General features: G+C 43.3%; 1 protein-coding gene across 1 annotated transcript; it reads left to right on the top strand.

The window, feature by feature from the left end:
• Positions 1–177: 177 nt before the first annotated feature.
• On the top strand, positions 178–17,094 carry LOC104519742 (leucine-rich repeat-containing protein 7; the record flags this gene model as incomplete). The annotated part of the gene is given in 8 exon segments (XM_029084608.1): positions 178–300; positions 2,200–2,311; positions 2,534–2,714; positions 3,424–5,101; positions 6,860–7,009; positions 11,506–11,625; positions 16,830–16,844; positions 16,846–17,094. Coding segments are annotated over 8 exon segments (2,628 nt in total), but the record flags the coding sequence as incomplete, so codon positions are not given.
• Between the last annotated feature and the right edge of the window lie 331 nt (positions 17,095–17,425).

The raw sequence follows: 17,425 nt of genomic DNA, 5'->3' as shown, positions 1-17,425 counted from the left end.
AAAAAAAATATATATATATAATGTAGAAAAGTTCATAAAATCATGCACCTGAAATAAAAACCTGTGTTCATCATTATGTCAAAAACAGAACTGCTGGTTCTTCCTGTCTTACCACAAATAGTTTTATTTTAAGCCTGTAACTTTTGGAAGTTTCATGGCACAATATTGGGATTCTAGGTTCAAGATAGAAAAAATAAAGAATTCCAAAAGAGTCACCTGTCTGATACAGACAACACTCATAAATCAACTCTGGAAATCCCAGGTGGGAAGGAGAAAGAAGAACATACAAAAAGCTCAGAGGTATAACAAGAAACTTCACATGCACCGTGCGCCAAAGGCGGAAAATTTCCCACTCTGCAAATTCTGTGCACTTTATTATTTCTCAAAAAGTTGCTTTTGCATAAGTTTGTTACACAGAATTAGAAAATGATTGTGCTGCACTGGAAAAATGCTGTTGCACTGTTGTTGTATGTATGTCACTGCTGTCATGTAAGAAACTCCCTGCACAAGGTGGGATCTCTGCATGCGAAACTAGTTTGAAGTCTTGAATTCATTACACGGTGTAGGAGTCTGTATGTGGCTATATTTGCTTAAATGTTAGCACTGAAGGGGTTAATGCAGTGGGCTGTGAAGATGCCATTTGTTTGCTGGTTTGGTATGGTACTACCTCCAGTAGAACACCAAATGCAGAACAATTGAAATATGTAAATATAATTACATTCTTCAAAGATAACCGCATGGCAAATGCTTCTGCAGATTTCTGTTTCCAGTGTTACTACCAAAGGTAGTATGAAGAGTAAACCTCTGGAAATTTTCTCCTTCTGAGTAATAGCAAGTAAATTTAAAAAATATTGTAGCATTTTACATTGTAATAACTTGTTTTGGTTTGTTTTGGTACTCCATTTTAAATTGTTCCTATAAATATTACATCTCTTTATTGATTTCACTCTGCTAAGTCCCTGGAGTACCTTCAACAACAAAATGTCAGGGTACAGAGGTCCTCGGGGTATCTCCATTAGTCTAAGTTCCCTCCTGAATATATTCATCCTGACCCTTTCCGTCCTCATTTATACTACTAATCATTGATTTTTTTCCTAATATCTCTCCAAAAGTTCCTCTTTTTTACTACATACTCTCCTTCTCCAACTCCCATCCCCTGTACTAAATCACAGCTCCTCCCCTCACGTCCGAGATGATGGATGTTTCTCACACCCCTCCCCACGAGGATCTTGACTGGCGTTGGCACGACTTCCCAGTGTGGCCGTGCCCATGTCCCTCAGCTCCCTTCCCACTGCTGTTCCCTGAGCCCATCCACCAATGCCCACAAAGTGGGTTTCCCATATTACTCGTTCTTCTGGCCCCATTAAGTCCCCTCCTGAGGGCTAGGTTACCAGTATCACTCCTCCAGTAAGGGCCATCCCCTACCCTGTCTCCCCAAGACACTTACCTTCAGGTCAACGTCTTCCTCATTTCTGAACTTTCTTCCAGGGATCAGAAATGCCACAGATTCCCTGTTTGCATCTTCATTCCCTTCGAGCTATCCCGTGAGCCTCATTAAAATGTCCTAGTTTAAAATAACTCCTTCTAAGACTACATCTCACTTCCTTTCCACTTTTTAACGCGTGTTATTTTCGGTATAATACCCTGTTGCAAAACGGTTGTGCAGGGCGGTCTTTGAAGTTCAAGATTTTCTGAACTGTCAATGAGAAGTTCATGAAATCCAAATAATTTTAGTTTAGCAAAAAACTTTAAGAGACAAAGTCGTTTTAGTTAAATATGGCTAGAGGGACAGTTGAATCTCTGGAAGGGCTTGTGCCACGAATAAATGAATGAGGAATACTTACCCCTGAAATAAGAAGTAATTATTTATTCTAAATTTTTATTGAATTCTACTGGCAGCTTGCATTTTTGTGACCTTTACTTCATCAAAAATGTTTACATGGCCTTGATGTATCTTGCAAGTTCCATCTGTTTTGTCCACGTTTTCAGAATGAACACATCACCATAATTTTTACAAGTATTTATGTAGGACTTAATTAGACTTTTCAGCTGACAAATCAGCATGATTAGACACTACCCGTATGGTGGGGCTTGGGTGTGTTGTCACATTCATGAGAAGGCGGCTGTGAAATGTTTGCTCGTTGCAGTTTTAAGTGGATTCTGTTTCCTATGTTTACTCTACATTATTATGTTCCTCAGGATGCCTTTGGACATCCTGCCAGTGAGATGAGGATAGGGGAGCTTCGTCCTTCCATGCCAGAGACTCCGTTGTACCCACCCAAACTTGTTCTTCTGGGTAAAGAGAAGAAAGGTACTGACTTGACTTCAATGTTTTAGATGAAAGCGTGTGTAATGTGCACAGACACATGAGTTAAGATGTTCTACACTTCGCTCTGATTTCAAAATGTATCACATGCGTATTTGTGCACGTCTATATAGAGATATCTCCATAGTATCAATTTTGAAATGTATTTTTCTGGAGTTTAGTTTTCAAATACCACCTCCTGAAAATGTTTGCTGTGTTTTGTTTCAGAGTCGACCGATGAGTCGGAAGCAGATAAGATCCATTGTCTGAATAACAGCGTTTCCTCAGGCACTTACTCAGACTATTCCCCTTCCCAGGCTTCCTCGGGGTCCTCCAACGCGCATGTTAAAATGGGGTCCTTGCAGACAACGGCTAAAGAAGCAGTGAATAACTCTTTGTGGGGGAACAGGTGCGATCATCTTTCTTATGATAACTTCTGGTTGCCTTTGTCTTGTCTCAGAAATCCCCAACTGTATGAATTTTAACAAGGGCAAGTGCTGGATTTGGCACCTGGGACACGGCAAAATCGGGACTGAACTTCATGCCGAGGTACTCCTAAGGAGCAGGAGTTCTTTATTGCAGTGCTGGATGCACTGGGGATCGCTCCATCCATGGTGCATCCCGACTGCTCCCTCTGCAAAAGCTTTCTACTGTCAGCACATGCATATTCATTACTTCTCCAAGAAATTATTAACATATTAATCACATTTCCAAGAACTTGTTAATAGATGCAGATGTCCTTTTCGCATACGCGCTGATGCCATTTTATTCTCTTCGGGGATCCTCTGGTGGGTGTGGAATTTTTCTCACTGGGCCCTTTAGTTGAGCTTTTCTTTTGCACATGCTTAGTTCATCTTTTGGCCTGTTGACAGCACTTCTGTCTCCATAAAACGGGTTTATTCCAACATTGCTACCTTATCTACCCTATTGCAAAAACGTGATGCCTCAAGTCCCTCTTTCATCTGTTCTAGACTACAAGCTTGCCTAGGCCGAGCTGATATGGCGCTAACTCTCAATGACACATTTTTTAAGCGGAAGGGGATGTTCTCAATCAATCTCTATCAATCAATCTGACCGAGGGCGTTTTATCTTGTTTTCATTTTGGTTTGGTTTTGCAGGTTGGCACAATCATTTCCACAACCCCTTGAAACAAAGCCATTGTTGAGCCAACGGGAATCGGCCCCGGCGGGAAGCCTCCCCCAGCGCCCGGACAGGCGCCCGCTCAGCGACACCTTCGCCGACAGCTGGAACGACGGCTCGCACTACGATAACACGGGCTTCGTGGCCGAGGAGAGCGCGGCTGAGAATCCGAGTGCCAACGCCCTCCTGAGCACCAAAACCAGAAGCACATCCGCACACGGCCGCAGGCCCTTGATTAGACAAGACAGGATAGTTGGCATTCCCCTGGAGCTGGAGCAGCCGACGCTCAGAAACACACACGAATCTGAAGTGCCTCCTCCCAATCCTTGGCAAAATTGGACCAGAACCCCTAGTCCTTTTGAAGACAGGACAGCTTTTCCTTCCAAACTAGAAAGCACCCCCACCACCAGCCCTTTGCCTGAGCGGAAAGATCATGTCAAAGATTCTCCTGAAATGACTAGCACTTTCGCTCCAGGAATAGCCTGGGAATATCATGATTCGAATGCTAACAGAAGTCTCACAAACGTGTTTTCCCATCTCCACTGTCGCCCAGATCCTTCCAAAAACGTGATTTCAATCAGCAAGAGTACAGAACGGCTTTCTCCCATGATGAGGGATTTAAAAACTAACAAATTTAAGAAGTCGCAGAGTATCGATGAGATAGACATTGGTACCTACAAAGTGTATAATATACCCTTAGAAAACTATGCATCTGGTAATGATACTGTAGGAACCCACGAGAGGGTGGACAAGCTCCTGGGTCCGGAGCACGGCATGCTGAGCATGTCCCGCAGCCAGTCGGTCCCCATGCTGGACGACGAGCTGCTGACCTATGGCAGCGTCAAGGTGCAGCCGCAGCAGAAGTCATCGGTCACCAAGAAAGTCTACCAGTTCGACCAAAGCTTCAACCCGCAGGGAGCAGTGGAGGTCACAGCGGAGAAGAGGCTACCGCCGCCTTTCCAACTCAACCCCGAGTACATTCCCCAACAGAGTAAAAACCTGCCCCAGGATCTGGTCAGTCCGAGGGCTTACCACGGCTACCCGCCCGTGGAGCACATGTTCTCCTTCTCCCAACCTTCGGTGAACGAGGAGGCCATCAGTGCCTCCTTTGCGAGCCAGGGCTCTCGGCCAGGGTTCTTGAGGAGAGCAGATTCATTGGCCAGCTCCACCGAGATGTCCATGTTCAGGAGAGTCAGTGAGCCCCACGAGCTGCCCCCGAGCAGTAGGTATGGCAGACCTCCCTACCGAGGAGCTGTGGAGCGACAAAGCAGCATCTCGGTCTCTGAGTCTCAGTTCCTCAAGAGGAACGGCAGGTACGAAGACGAACATCCATCCTACCAAGAAGTGAAAGCCCAGACTGGAAGCTTTCCAGTTAAAAACCTTACACAAAGGAGGCCGTTGTCTGCAAGAAGCTACAGTACAGAGAGTTACGGCACATCCCAAACCAGGCCGGTTTCAGCGAGGCCAACAATGGCAGCTCTGCTGGAAAAGATACCGTCAGACTATAACTTGGGTAACTATGGCGACAAGCCTTCCGATAACAGTGATATAAAGACAAGGCCTACCCCTGTGAAGGGAAATGAGAGCTGTGCTAAAATGCCCGCTGACTGGAGACAACAGCTACTTAGACATATAGAAGCTAGAAGGTTAGACAGGGTATGTTTGGCATTTCTCTGCAATTAATGCCTTTAGTTGTGTGTTTCGGTATTTCAAACTATTTGCACGTACAGTGGTAACCGCCAGAAAATTCCCAGGAATGAAATTCTTGCCTCGAGGGTCCAAGAAACCGGCCCGCAAAGGGGCCTGGGGGTGCTCAAAAGCTGCTGGAGTGAGGGGTTCCTGGGTCAATGAGTGATACAGGAGTCTGACGGTGCTCGTTACTAACGTAGTCCCCGCCGCAGCACCGTCTGAAATCATTAAACCCATAAAAAAACCCTCTCCTTATCAACAGATGTGAACGTGCCGCTGAAGCCCACCACTTCAGTAACGATCTGAGAGCATTCAGAGATGCTGGATACAACTTTGCAGTCAAAGGCAATAAAGAAAAAAACAAAAACAAAAACAAAAACAAAATGTCACAGATAAAAAGTAAAATATGTATTTTAGCTTTCACATCACTGTTAGTGGAGGGGATGGAAAGGTATCGCTTAACTCTGAGAAATCTCACTGGATATACACTGCCACTGTTTTTAACGAGCAATATGATTATTACTCCTTTTAGCTGTAGGAAGTTAACGCTTCTTTGCCTTCTATACTAAGTCCTATAGTGCATGATTTCAATAATAATCCTGGCTATTTAATGACCTGCTTCATTGATCAGATTTACTTCATAATCTGAAGGGGTTGTGAAAAATTACTGTTGTCGAGTGCATAAGTTTAGTTTCAAAATGTGTCCAGATACCTATTTTATGCTAGATACTCATGGGTTTGGTGTTAATATATTCATTACCTTCCAGTTGCTTGGATATGATGCATATTAAAATATCATTAAGGATCAAATGGGTAAACTTTTAAAACTGGCTTGAAGGCTGAAGCTTTTTCCTTACTTCAGCTCTTTTCCTTATGTTGTGTCAATATATTGGAAAATACGTAATACCTGGGCAAAATAGTACACCCCAAGTAGAGACGTTTCTGGTGGACACTTCCCAGGAGGTGTTTGTTTAAGAAATATCTTTACACTTAGTTTACAATGTGTGTTTGCTTAAGAAATATCTTATGGAAGGCTGACACTGGTGATTTTATCGAGTTAAATTGATTTCGCAGCCATCCCGGCCGGTGCCAGCGAGCTAGTTTTTAGTTGTTTGCACCATATGATAAGCAAAGCTGTAAGGAGCTGGGCTGTCTGGTGGAGATGTTGCTGATGAGAACTCCTGGGTGCTGCTGTGCAGCAGCTGCTCCAGGAGAAGGGGTCCCCATGGCCCGCGAGGGACCAGTCTGTGCAGGACCTGTGTCCCCATCACGATGGGCTCAGCCAGAGCTTGTCCCACCAGGGAGCTGGCACAAAGCTTGACGGATGGTGCAGAGCCTTGTGTAGGGCTTTTTCCTCTGCCTTTGGTCCTCTTTTATGCTAGATAAGTTTTTTGGCCCATCCATGATTGCATAGACCTACCAAAATTTGGCCATATTTACAAAATAAAGACTTGTACCATGTTATATACTGCAATTTTCAAACTATAGATAACATAATTCATCTGCTGTCAGCGTTGAAGTCTTTTCTGGTATCCATTTTATGTATAACTAGCAATGTATTTGCTTCTGTGTGACCCAGTGCATGCATCAAAAAGCTATTTATTTCTTGGTACTGTTCGTTTGCTTAAACTAAAACTTTGTGAAATTAACCATATATATGTGTGATACTTGATTCAAGGAGCATGTGTGTTCATATCCTGTCACGTGGTTGTTTCCTCTACTCAGACCGCTGCTTACAAACACAACACAGTTAGCCTTGGCATGCTGCACTCTGGAGGGTTTTCAGCAATGCATGCCGGCAGAAGCATGACTTTAAACTTGCAGACTAAATCTAAATTTGAAAACCAAATGCTTCAAGAGCTACCTCTACCGAAAGTAAGTATGGGATAGCCAGCATATACCGGCATTACCGAATAAATTAATGATACTCCTTGCTTTTTCTCCTGGTTTAGCTTTTGCCTATTATTCATGCTTATACTAGACGCAATCCAAAAAGCAAAGATGATAGTAACCCAGTTTTCCTACTCAAAGATCTTGCTTTTTGGATTAAGTAGCTCACATGGCTGTCATTACTGCTTTCTGCTCTCGTCTTACAGACTGGTGCGATCATTCTATTTCCTCGATGACTTAAGCTGTGCGCAGAAATGGAGAACGTGTTTTGTTTTGTGACTGTTTGTTCTGAAAAAAAAAAAAAAATATTGATGTGGGAATGTTTAATAATGCATTTAAATAGGCTCCGAGGGACAGGGATTTTGACATATGAACGTTAATTGGGGATGCTGTACTAGTTGATGAGTTTTGAGTACGTGCCTACCACACCTACATTAATTTGAAAATTCTGTTGAGTAACGCCTACAGGAAGAAAACAGTTTTCCCATTTTTTTACTGTTCATTTTACAACTATTAGCCATATATTGTTGATAAGTACACACATACACAATTATATACAAGCATTGGGTGGGAATAGCACGTAGGACAAGCCAGAGAAGTACTGGTGAAGTATTTTCAGAGAGGAGATGCAGCGACCTCACTCTGTGTCACGAACGGCCACCGCAGAGTCACGCATAGTTAATGCCATAGGGCATTAGCATGGGTAGCTGTTGGTAGGAATTAACTACCTCTCTGTGAGTAATTAAAGGGTAACAGAGCCCGGATCCAGGCGCTGAGATGTGATCATCCACGCTGTTAATTGCTGGCCTGGCCTGGGGCGAGGCTTGGCGCTGGCCAGCTGGCACCAGCCCTGGCGGTCCCTGGCCAGGGCTCTGCAGGCAGCGCTGGCCAGAAATTCCCAAGGGAGGATTCCAATCCTCGGTTTAAGAGTTTAGGTCCAAGCCTATTTAGAAGAATAAGATAATTTAACGGCAGCAACGTGAGCAGGTTGAGCTGGTTGGCTGGAGGACAGGTCCTAGCGCCGCTCAGCTCACTCACCCAGCGTACGCGGGATTTCCGAGCCGAGCTGTGACATGTTCACTGTCCCCACACACACACACAGATCACTGTCAGGTTTCTCCTGCTGTAATTTACTCTCCACACACCCTTAACTTCATTTCCACCTCCCATTCAGCTGTCCCTGGGTTTAAACACGTCCTCACGTTAGTGTGTGCTTCTCTGTTGTTCAGTTAATGACATCTAGGTCGAGCCTTCACTGTAGGTGTGTGTGTGTTTGGACACAGACAGCTTCCCAGTGTTGGTCATTCTGTTTGGGTTTTTTTTTCTTTCAAATAATTTCTTTGTCTATTTGGGTATAAGCTAATTATTATCATAAGTCGTTGAAAGAAGTCCATTTGACATCATCTCCAAATAGTGGTGCTATTTATCTACACATTTAGGAATTTTATATATATATATATATAGCTCACATTAATAATTTTAGGCTGTAGATGAATATGGGTGTCTGAGGAAATTCCTGAAACTCTTTAGGGTGACGTGTTTTGGGGTGTGGTCTCATGTAAATTACTCTGCTTTTTATTTCACTGGCATTTCATTGCTACCTACCCATATACAATGTGATGCTGAACTGCATGAGGGGGGTGTGTTCTCTTACTGTACTGTTTGGAAAGTGGTGAAAAATTATTGTTAAACAAATAATTTGAATGTTTAGTATTGTTTAATTTTATTCCTTCACGTGTTCTAAAGGATTTTGCATTTCCTAAAGAATCCAGGCCACAGCAGCTTAGTATTTACCTCTTTTTCCTCTTTCTTGTGGCCTAGATTCAAGAGAGTAATGAGTGAGGTCTAACTGTCCAGTGGAAGATTAGGAAATCAAATATAGCAATTACTTATTTTGCAAAAGTTTATTGTATTGATTCTACTTTATCTATAGAATGTTTGAACCACTGCTTTTCATTTTTCACCTAGACTTAATAGATAATGTAGTTTGTTTGCAGTCTGTCCAAGCTCTGTACATTAATAATATTGCAAGTAGGCAAATTCGCTTTACTGCAGGAAAGAAAAAACCTGTTATCACAGAACTTTCCTGTTTATTGAGAAAGCAGAAAGCACCCTCTGTATTTTTTCTTTCTCCATTTTGAGTGGGAGCTCACCTCTGCAGGTTAGTCAGTCCCGTATAAAAATGTCCCAGTGACAAAACTTTTCAGAAGGACACTTTAAAATTTTTGGCATCCATCTCACAATTCTTTTAACCTCTGCAGGTTAGTCAGTCCCGTATAAAAACGTCCCAGTGACAAAAGCCACATGTTTCAGAAGAATGCTTTAAATTTTTGGCATCCATCTCACAATTCTTTTTGAAGTTTATGGTTTGACTCACTTTGCTCTTGGAAGTGTCCAGTACCACCTCCCTTTAGGAATAACGGGCATATTGTCATATATCGCTTAGGAGGAAAAAGAGAGGTTCCCTCGGGAAGCTGCCTCCCTCCCTCATCCCTCATCCCTCTGTCTCTGCGTGGGATGGTTTATCAGTCCATCTCCCAGGGAGGTGAGCCATTTCCAGCACAGCCATGGGCACATCGCTCTGTGGGTGACTCTGGAAGGGATGATGACTCACATCACAAAGATGATGACCTTTCTTTTTTCATGGGTTTTTTGGGGTTTTTTTACTACTCCTCAGAGCAGAAATTTTTGCAGCTGTACTTTTTCATTGTAGAAGCTGGTTACTGCCCTGTCTCAGATGATGTACCCACGTTTGGATGAGGCTTATGTGGGGACATGCAGCAAACAGGGCAGAATGGCCAATTCATGAGTTTATGTTGGCCCAAAGAGCCCTACTTGGGCCCAAACTGGGACCCCAGTTCTGATCTATGGCCAAACAGGGATCAACATGTCCTGGGCTGGGGCAGGGACTAACCCCTGGCTGCTCACACAAGGGTGAGCTGAGAACCTGTGGAAAAAGTGTTGAGGTTGGTCTCATTTTTCCATTTTTACTATGAGGAAAGAAAACTCCCCAGGGAGGTCTCGTAGTTTCAACAGGGAAAACTTTTTTTAGTGGTTTTTAATATACAGAATATCACACCTTTCCTGATTTTTCTGGAAGATTTCTTGAATGGTGAGAGAATTATAATGAAAGTTTTCCTACAATCCCAGACTGGTTTGGGTCAGAAAGGACCTTAAAGCTCATCCAGTCCCAACCCCCCTGCCATCAGCAGGGACACCTTCCACTAGACCAGGTTGCTCAAAGCTTTTTCTTTGATTTTAAATAATTAGAGTTGAATTTTTTCACTTAACCTCTGAGGAGTAGGATTTAAATCACAATTTACTTCTATTTACTTTTGAAGGATTTTTAAGCTTGCCTAAAAAAAAGTTCCTGTTGGACCAGTTCCCATCTTTAGTATTTCAGAGCAACAGTTCAATTTGTTCTTTGGTCATCTAAATAAATGTTTCATGATTTTTTTTTTTTTTATCTAAACTGAAGAAGAAAATTGCTTGAATGACAGAGGGGAAGATCAGACTTCTTTTTCTTTTTGGATTACCATTAATCAGAACTGAATAAGCAGTTAACGGAATAAGTGCTACAGAATGCTGGGTGCTGCCAGTGGTAGTACAATGGTGGCATTTTTGGAAAGTCTGACCCAAAAAGCTCATACCCCTGTTAGTAAAATTTCCAGCTATGGTAAAGAAATGCAGAGACAGATAACAGAAAATCAGGCTGGGACTGAAAGAGTCCACACGTCCTCGAAAGTGCTGGAAACAGGAGTAAAATAACCAGGGGGAAAGTGAGAAAGAAGAAACATGTAAAAATGGAAAATAATAACAAAAGTATCAGGCTCATTTAGGAAAATTTAAAATGTGTGCTGTGTCCCTTTGTATTCAGGAGAGCATTTAATTGCTGGTTAATGTTCTACATACAATATCCTGTTAACCCAAAACAAAACCAGCCGTAGCCTAGAGAGAGAGGTGGCTCACCACGCAGAGCAATACCCAGAGCACAGCACGAGGTCACAACAGTCACGAGGTCAATATTGCCATTAAGGAGTCTTTTCTGAAAAAAAAATACAAGTGTAGAATTTAATCTTGGTGGCAAGTGCTTAATAAAAATGTTTCTGATGTTTGAATGACCAGTAAGAAAGTTTTAACTCAAGTGATTAATGGCAGACTGCACGTTTAAATATGGTACTTTGCCAAAATTTGTTTCTCTGAAAATAATGAGTTACGTTAAATTAATTTTCTCTTTTCTCTCATCATTCATTATTCTCATTATTTCTTTGGTATATATCTTTCAAGATCTCCTGCTTGCAGAGAGTCCCACAGCAGTACGATTACATGTTAATGAAATACCATAGAAATTAAAAAGGTTTTCCATTTTAGCAATAGCGTGTTACACTTTAACTGGGTTGATGACTGAAATAAATATGAAGAGAGAATTTTCTGTCGTGATGTGACAGTGACTAAAGGCTGCCCTACCATTTCTGCAACAGACCCCATCGCAGCAGAGCAGCATTCTGGACAACGGGCAGGAGGAGGTGTCCGTCAGCAGCCAGTGGAACCCCTACCCGCTGGGACGGCGGGACGTGCCACCAGACACCGTCACCAAGAAGGTAGGTGACACCAAAGCTGCTGGTGTTGTCTTCTTTTCCCAGCGCATCGGTGGAAGGAGGAGAACAGGTGAATATGAGGACAGGTTTGAGAAACACATGGTTTTGTTTCAAAGTGTAATTATTTGGAATGAAGGATGGTCTTTTCATGCCAGCTGCCTGGTTTTGTATTTATTTATGCAGATGCTAGTAGTTGAATCTATAGCACGTGAAATGGGCACAGGGGGCTTGGCAAGTGTATTCCTGCACCCATCAGACAGCCATCAGCTCCCTCTTGTCCTGGAAAGTCTTCATTCACATTTTTCATTTCAATTACATTCTTCAGTTCATGACAAAAATAAATGTGTTGAGATGGAGACCAGCCCAGTGTCTGGACAGTCCAGAGACATCCTAGGCACACATCATGTGCTAATAAACTCGCTAGAAAAGGATCTAATTTCTCATACTTTGTAGTGGTAGATATTAAATTCCAGTGCTTGGATCTGGCTTCTTTCTGGGAAAACACTGGCTGCTCTCTCCCAGCCCCAACTTGGCTCTGCTCATCGACTGAGAAACTGCCATTTTTAGATGCTTTAATCATAAAGCTGGAGAATGGAGGATCTTGCCAACCTAACCCCGTTTGCAAACAGCTTTAGAAGGTGGAGCCACACATTGCTAATTCCACTGATTGTTATCTGTATGGAGACTGGTCCTGCTCATTCTTGAAGTGAAGAATTATAAGTGAATAAAACCGGTGTGAAAGTCATAATGTGCACACTGGTACCTTCTGTAGCGTAATTAACTGTCAGCGTTGATGAGGCAAATATCTCCTTGCTGGCTTCACATCTTTTTATCCCAGATGGTTTCAGAAGCAGTGGCCTTTGCCTTCATACAAAAGTAGTGACAAGAGATAGTCATGGACACGAGAATCACTTGAAGATGGGAGATGAAAGCTGTTGTGCCCAAAGCAGCCCGGACACTCCTTCCCAGGCACAGGAGGGTGAGGAGGAAGGTGTCCTGATGTTGTTTGATGGAGTTAACTCTGACAGCCGAGTTATTCGAAGGGTTTCTTTATCCTCTGACGTGCAAGAAACTAGGATAAGACATTTAAGAGCAGTTACTACTTATCTTCACTGGCATATTGGGATGAAACCTGCCTTTAGCCATTGACACAATCTTAACACGGGCTGTGTCTTGCATTTGTGCATCATCAGTGTTACTATAATAAGCAACTCCTGTTTCGTTCTGAATATTTCAGTATCTCACTGCTCAGATGTGGTAAGTATCAACACTGCAGAACTGGATTGAAATCTGCTTAACGCAGTGGAGCAACCCATTGTTACATCCGTTGTCAGCGGCTTTAATTATACTGTAAATATTGGACACTGAGCTGAAAATAATTAACTTTTGTGGTGGATGTTCAGTAAAGAAAAGAATACAAATGAAATTGGGGAAGCAGTCTGCATAATTGAGATTTTCTCTGCAGAATAAGTAATTCCCAATTCCAAGAAAGGCAGCTTATCCACTTCTCTGAATGCACAAGTAGTAGTGATACAATCTCTTCACAATCTCTTACCAGGAGTGAGAAAATGAAATCTGAAATTGTTTACCCACCATCCTCAGGAGGTGGTTTGCAACGTGCTGTTACGAGGATGCTCATCTCCAGTGAATATGACCTTGAGTGTCTTTGTTTCCCAGCATCTGGGGATTAAAATATAGCAATTATTTGAAGTCAGACTCAGAAAATCTTCTCTAGAAATAAAGCTCAACATAACAATTAAACAATGTAAATATAAATTGTAGTATATGTTGTGTTTTTCCAGTAGCACAACGGTACCAGTGTGAACAGGAGGATAGACTGAGAGAGCTGGGACTCTTCAGCCTGGAGAAGATCAGACTGAGAGGGACCTTATCAATGTTTATCCATATCTAAAGGGCGGGTGCCAAGAGGATGGGGCCAGACTCTTCTCAGTGGTGGCCAGTGACAGGACAAGGGGCAATGGGCACAAGCTGGAACACAGGAGGTTCCTCTTAAACATGAGGAAAAACTTCTTTCCTGTGAGGGTGCTGGAGCCCTGGGACAGGCTGCCCAGAGAGGGTGTGGAGTCTCCATCTCTGGAGATGTTCAAACCCACCTGGACACCTTCCTGTGCAACCTGGTGAGCCTGCTTTGGCAGGGGGGCTGGACTGGATGATCTCCTGAGGTCCCTTCCCACCCCACCATGCTGTGACCCTGTGAATAATCCATGGATTTATTAAAAGACGACAGTATTTATGCTTCCTGAAGATGACTTTTTCTGTCATGTCCACCAGTCAGGTACATGCCTGATTAAACTAGGTGTATTCTGAGTTAGCTGCTCCTCCATAAAAAGGGAAGGGGTAGAAGTGTGGTGAGGGACCACCACAAGGGAACCTGGAAATCACTCCTGATGAAAAAGAGAGGTTGAAGAGTGAGAATGAAGATGGCAAATGAACAGACTTCAGGATGGCCAACCTGGGCACAGGATGACGACCCTGTGAGAGGAGGAGCTCCCCAGATTTGAGGATGCGTAGAACTGTGTGAGTTGGCCTCTTCTGCAGCCACCAACACGGAGGCTGAAGCCATGCAAACTCTTGGAGATCCCTGCGTGGGCTGTAATGGTCTCGGTGGATGTGGAAGGAACATACACTGTGGAACTGGAGCGAGGCAGCTGCCTCCAAACTGGGGCGTACTGGTGTCTGAGGCACCATTTCTCTTCTTTTCTGACATGGGAATATTTCTGGAGGCTCCTTCTGTTTCATTTCCAGCACCTGCTGTTCAATACAGAGGTCTTTTAACCTGATAAAGAAGATTTGAGCTTTTTTCAGGGAAGAAGCACAATTATTTTTTTATTTGAAATATCTATCTTCCTCTGAGGCAGACAGTGCACCTGCTGTGGTGGCTTTGGATTATATCTGGGGCAAAGAGCAGAATTTATGAGATTCTGCTTTTTTTGGGATCCTCTTGTGATGAGTATGACACAACATGAAGTACAGACCTGTCCTGCACATGGTCACCTGCTCGCTTTGCATCTGCATGGTACAGGGTGACACGGATTCAGCAATCCTCAGCGGGCACGGCTCGTCGCTGCGGTGGAGTCAATAAATAGCTACAAGGTCTGGGTTGAGCATTTTCTTTCCCTTCTGATCCTGGTTGAACTGAAGATCTCTCTGAGCTGTAAAGTGGGACGTTGGCAGTACAGACTGACCCCACCAGGCTGTTCCTGGAGTGAGTTTGACAATGTCTGTTAAACACGTTCATCTGTGCAGGTGAGCTGTGTTGTAAGAAGAATTTGAGGATTGAAGATTTGAGCACAAGGAGTAAGAGATTTCTCTGTCATTACTCGTTTTGAGACCAGCCCTCTTGTCCTAAAATAAAGACCTGTCAGACATGTACTCTGCCTGGTCCCTTTCTTCAAATGTAGTCAGCAAAATGAGACGGAGCAGGTCAGTTTTGCTGTCAGTCACTGCATGTCTTGCTGGGATTCTGTGTTCAGCAACACAAGTAGCTCCAGCTGCCTTTGCATTGATGACATGCCCTGCTGACAAATCTTGGAAATCCATTCAGATGTGGTTTTTGCCTTGGCAACAAACAATTAATTCAATGCCCTGGCTGCTAGAACTTCCAAGGCCAGATGTTTGGCCAGCGGGTAAGAAATGGTTTGATCTTTTGCTATATGAAATTTAACCTTGTCTAAAATACAGTCTCACAATTGGTGACTCTTCCAGCAGGATCATAAAGGTTAAGTAGACCAGATCTTCATGATGACACATGGTTGTGTTGTTGGCTGGTGTAAACTTCATGTAAAACTTTGTTGAAGTAGGTCTGGTTTGTCCGTAGAGACCTGCAGATATTGGGACGTGCAGTCGTGATGCCCTTTCACATTCAGGCTGTTCAAATAACAGCACTGGTTGGTGGGTGGGTACCTGTAATCTGGAAGCTCTCAGTAGCAACGGTGTGATATTTCGTGGAGATCAAACAATATGACCTTTTGATCAGTTTGATCAATCAGCTATGATCAAACAATAATGTTTAATCATACAACAGAGTGTGGATTTTGCTCATTCCCTTCTGGTTAAACTGCATGTGATTATTTATAAGCAACAACATCTGAATCCTGTAAATATGAAAAGTGTAAAATTGTCTGAATTGAATTTATCTTGCAAAGGTTTGCCTGAAATACTGATGTAATTCATGTGCCTCAATAGAGACTGTGTATTGAAGAGTAAGCAAGTATGCAACTTTACCATGTCAAGAACAGAACACAGAAAGCAAACCTCACCTCTCAGGTCACAGCTGCAGACGTGAAAGGCGATGGGGATGGAGGGGGTCAGGGGTGAGAGCATCACCCAAAAAACATCATCTGTTTTTTCTGAAAACAGCAAAAGGCCAAATGCAAAGTAAATGTAAAGTTTCACTTATATTTACAAAATATTAGAGCTCCAAATCAGTAGATACTATCATAGAAATTTGATTAGTTACATGTGGTAAAAGTCACATTTGTTCCTAGCACAAGGCACAGAATTTAACTGATCTGTGCTTTCCATACTCAATACTGGTATTTGTGGTGTTTCCCTCATAACAAATCCCACGCTGAGAGTAAAACACCACACTGTTCTGGCTCCTAAAAAGAAACCCAGCTCTGTCCCAGCTAAAATCCGGGACAACATTATTCCAAATTATCTGCAGAAAAAAAAAATAATCCCAGTATGTTCAGAGTGTGCTGTGAGGAATAATCCAACCTACCTCAATGTATTAAACGTTTTCAGTTCACAAAACATGCTGAGCAGAAGCATATATCACGACATGACGAAAAAAATGTGATATTCTGTTTATAAAGCATCCTGTATATGGCTAATTTCATAGAATCATAGACTGGTTTGGGTTGGAAGGGACCTTAAAGCTCCTCCAGTCCCAACCCCCCTGCCAGCAGCAGGGACACCTTCCACTAGACCAGGTTGCTCAAAGTCTCATCCAGCCTGGCCTTCAACACTTCCAGGGAGGAGCAGCCACAGCTTCTCTGCCCAACCTGGGAAGCTGTTCCTAGAAGTTCCCTTAAACCTCCTGGAGTCACTAAATGCAACGGGCATATCCTTGCTGCTTTTAATCACGGTTGTTTCCAACTGTGGTCAAAAGGCAAACCTCTGATGTGATGCAAGAGGTTTGCTTTTACTTGACTCTGTAAGTTGTAATAATTGCTTCTTTTCAGCTTCCTGAATTTCTGGCCTAACGGGTTACGTTACCCACAGGCAGGTAGCCATATCCAGACTTTAATGGGATCGCAAAGCCTTCAGCACCGGAGCCGGGAGCAGCCGTACGAAGGGAACATGAACATGAACAAAGTCACCATTCAGCAGTTCCAGCCGCCGCTGCCCATTCAGATTCCCTCGTCGCAGAGCTCTCGGGCACCTCAGACAGGGCGATGTCTGATCCAAACCAAGGGCCAGCGAAGCGCGGATGCGTACCAGGAGCAGGTGAGAAAGTGTGTCTGTGAAATAACACCTTGATAAAACCTCTCTGTTGGGTTTTTTTTTTTTTCTGCCTCATGTATGGTAGGAAAAGGGAGCCCAGGGCAGTGAGAGAGGGCAGGTAGCACGGGCTGGGCTGGAGGCAGGCGAGCAGCTCTGTCCTCTTCCCCAGGACTAACTGTATTTTATTTTTCTTTTCTTGGATTGACTAAGCAACACAATTTGGCATTGAAGTTCCTGAGCAGAGCTGACATCACTGGCTCGTATGGAATTAAGTTGCAATTTCTGCCAATTCCCCAATAAGCTTGTTGTGGTGGTTTCACTCCTTTGGCTGCAG

The sequence above is a fragment of the Antrostomus carolinensis genome, unplaced genomic scaffold (assembly GCF_000700745.2).
Source record: "Antrostomus carolinensis isolate BGI_N321 unplaced genomic scaffold, ASM70074v2 scaffold20334, whole genome shotgun sequence".
Taxonomy (NCBI): Eukaryota; Metazoa; Chordata; class Aves; order Caprimulgiformes; family Caprimulgidae; genus Antrostomus; species Antrostomus carolinensis.
The sequence above is the reverse complement of the archived record's forward strand: the minus strand, read 5'-3'. Positions and strand labels throughout refer to the sequence as shown.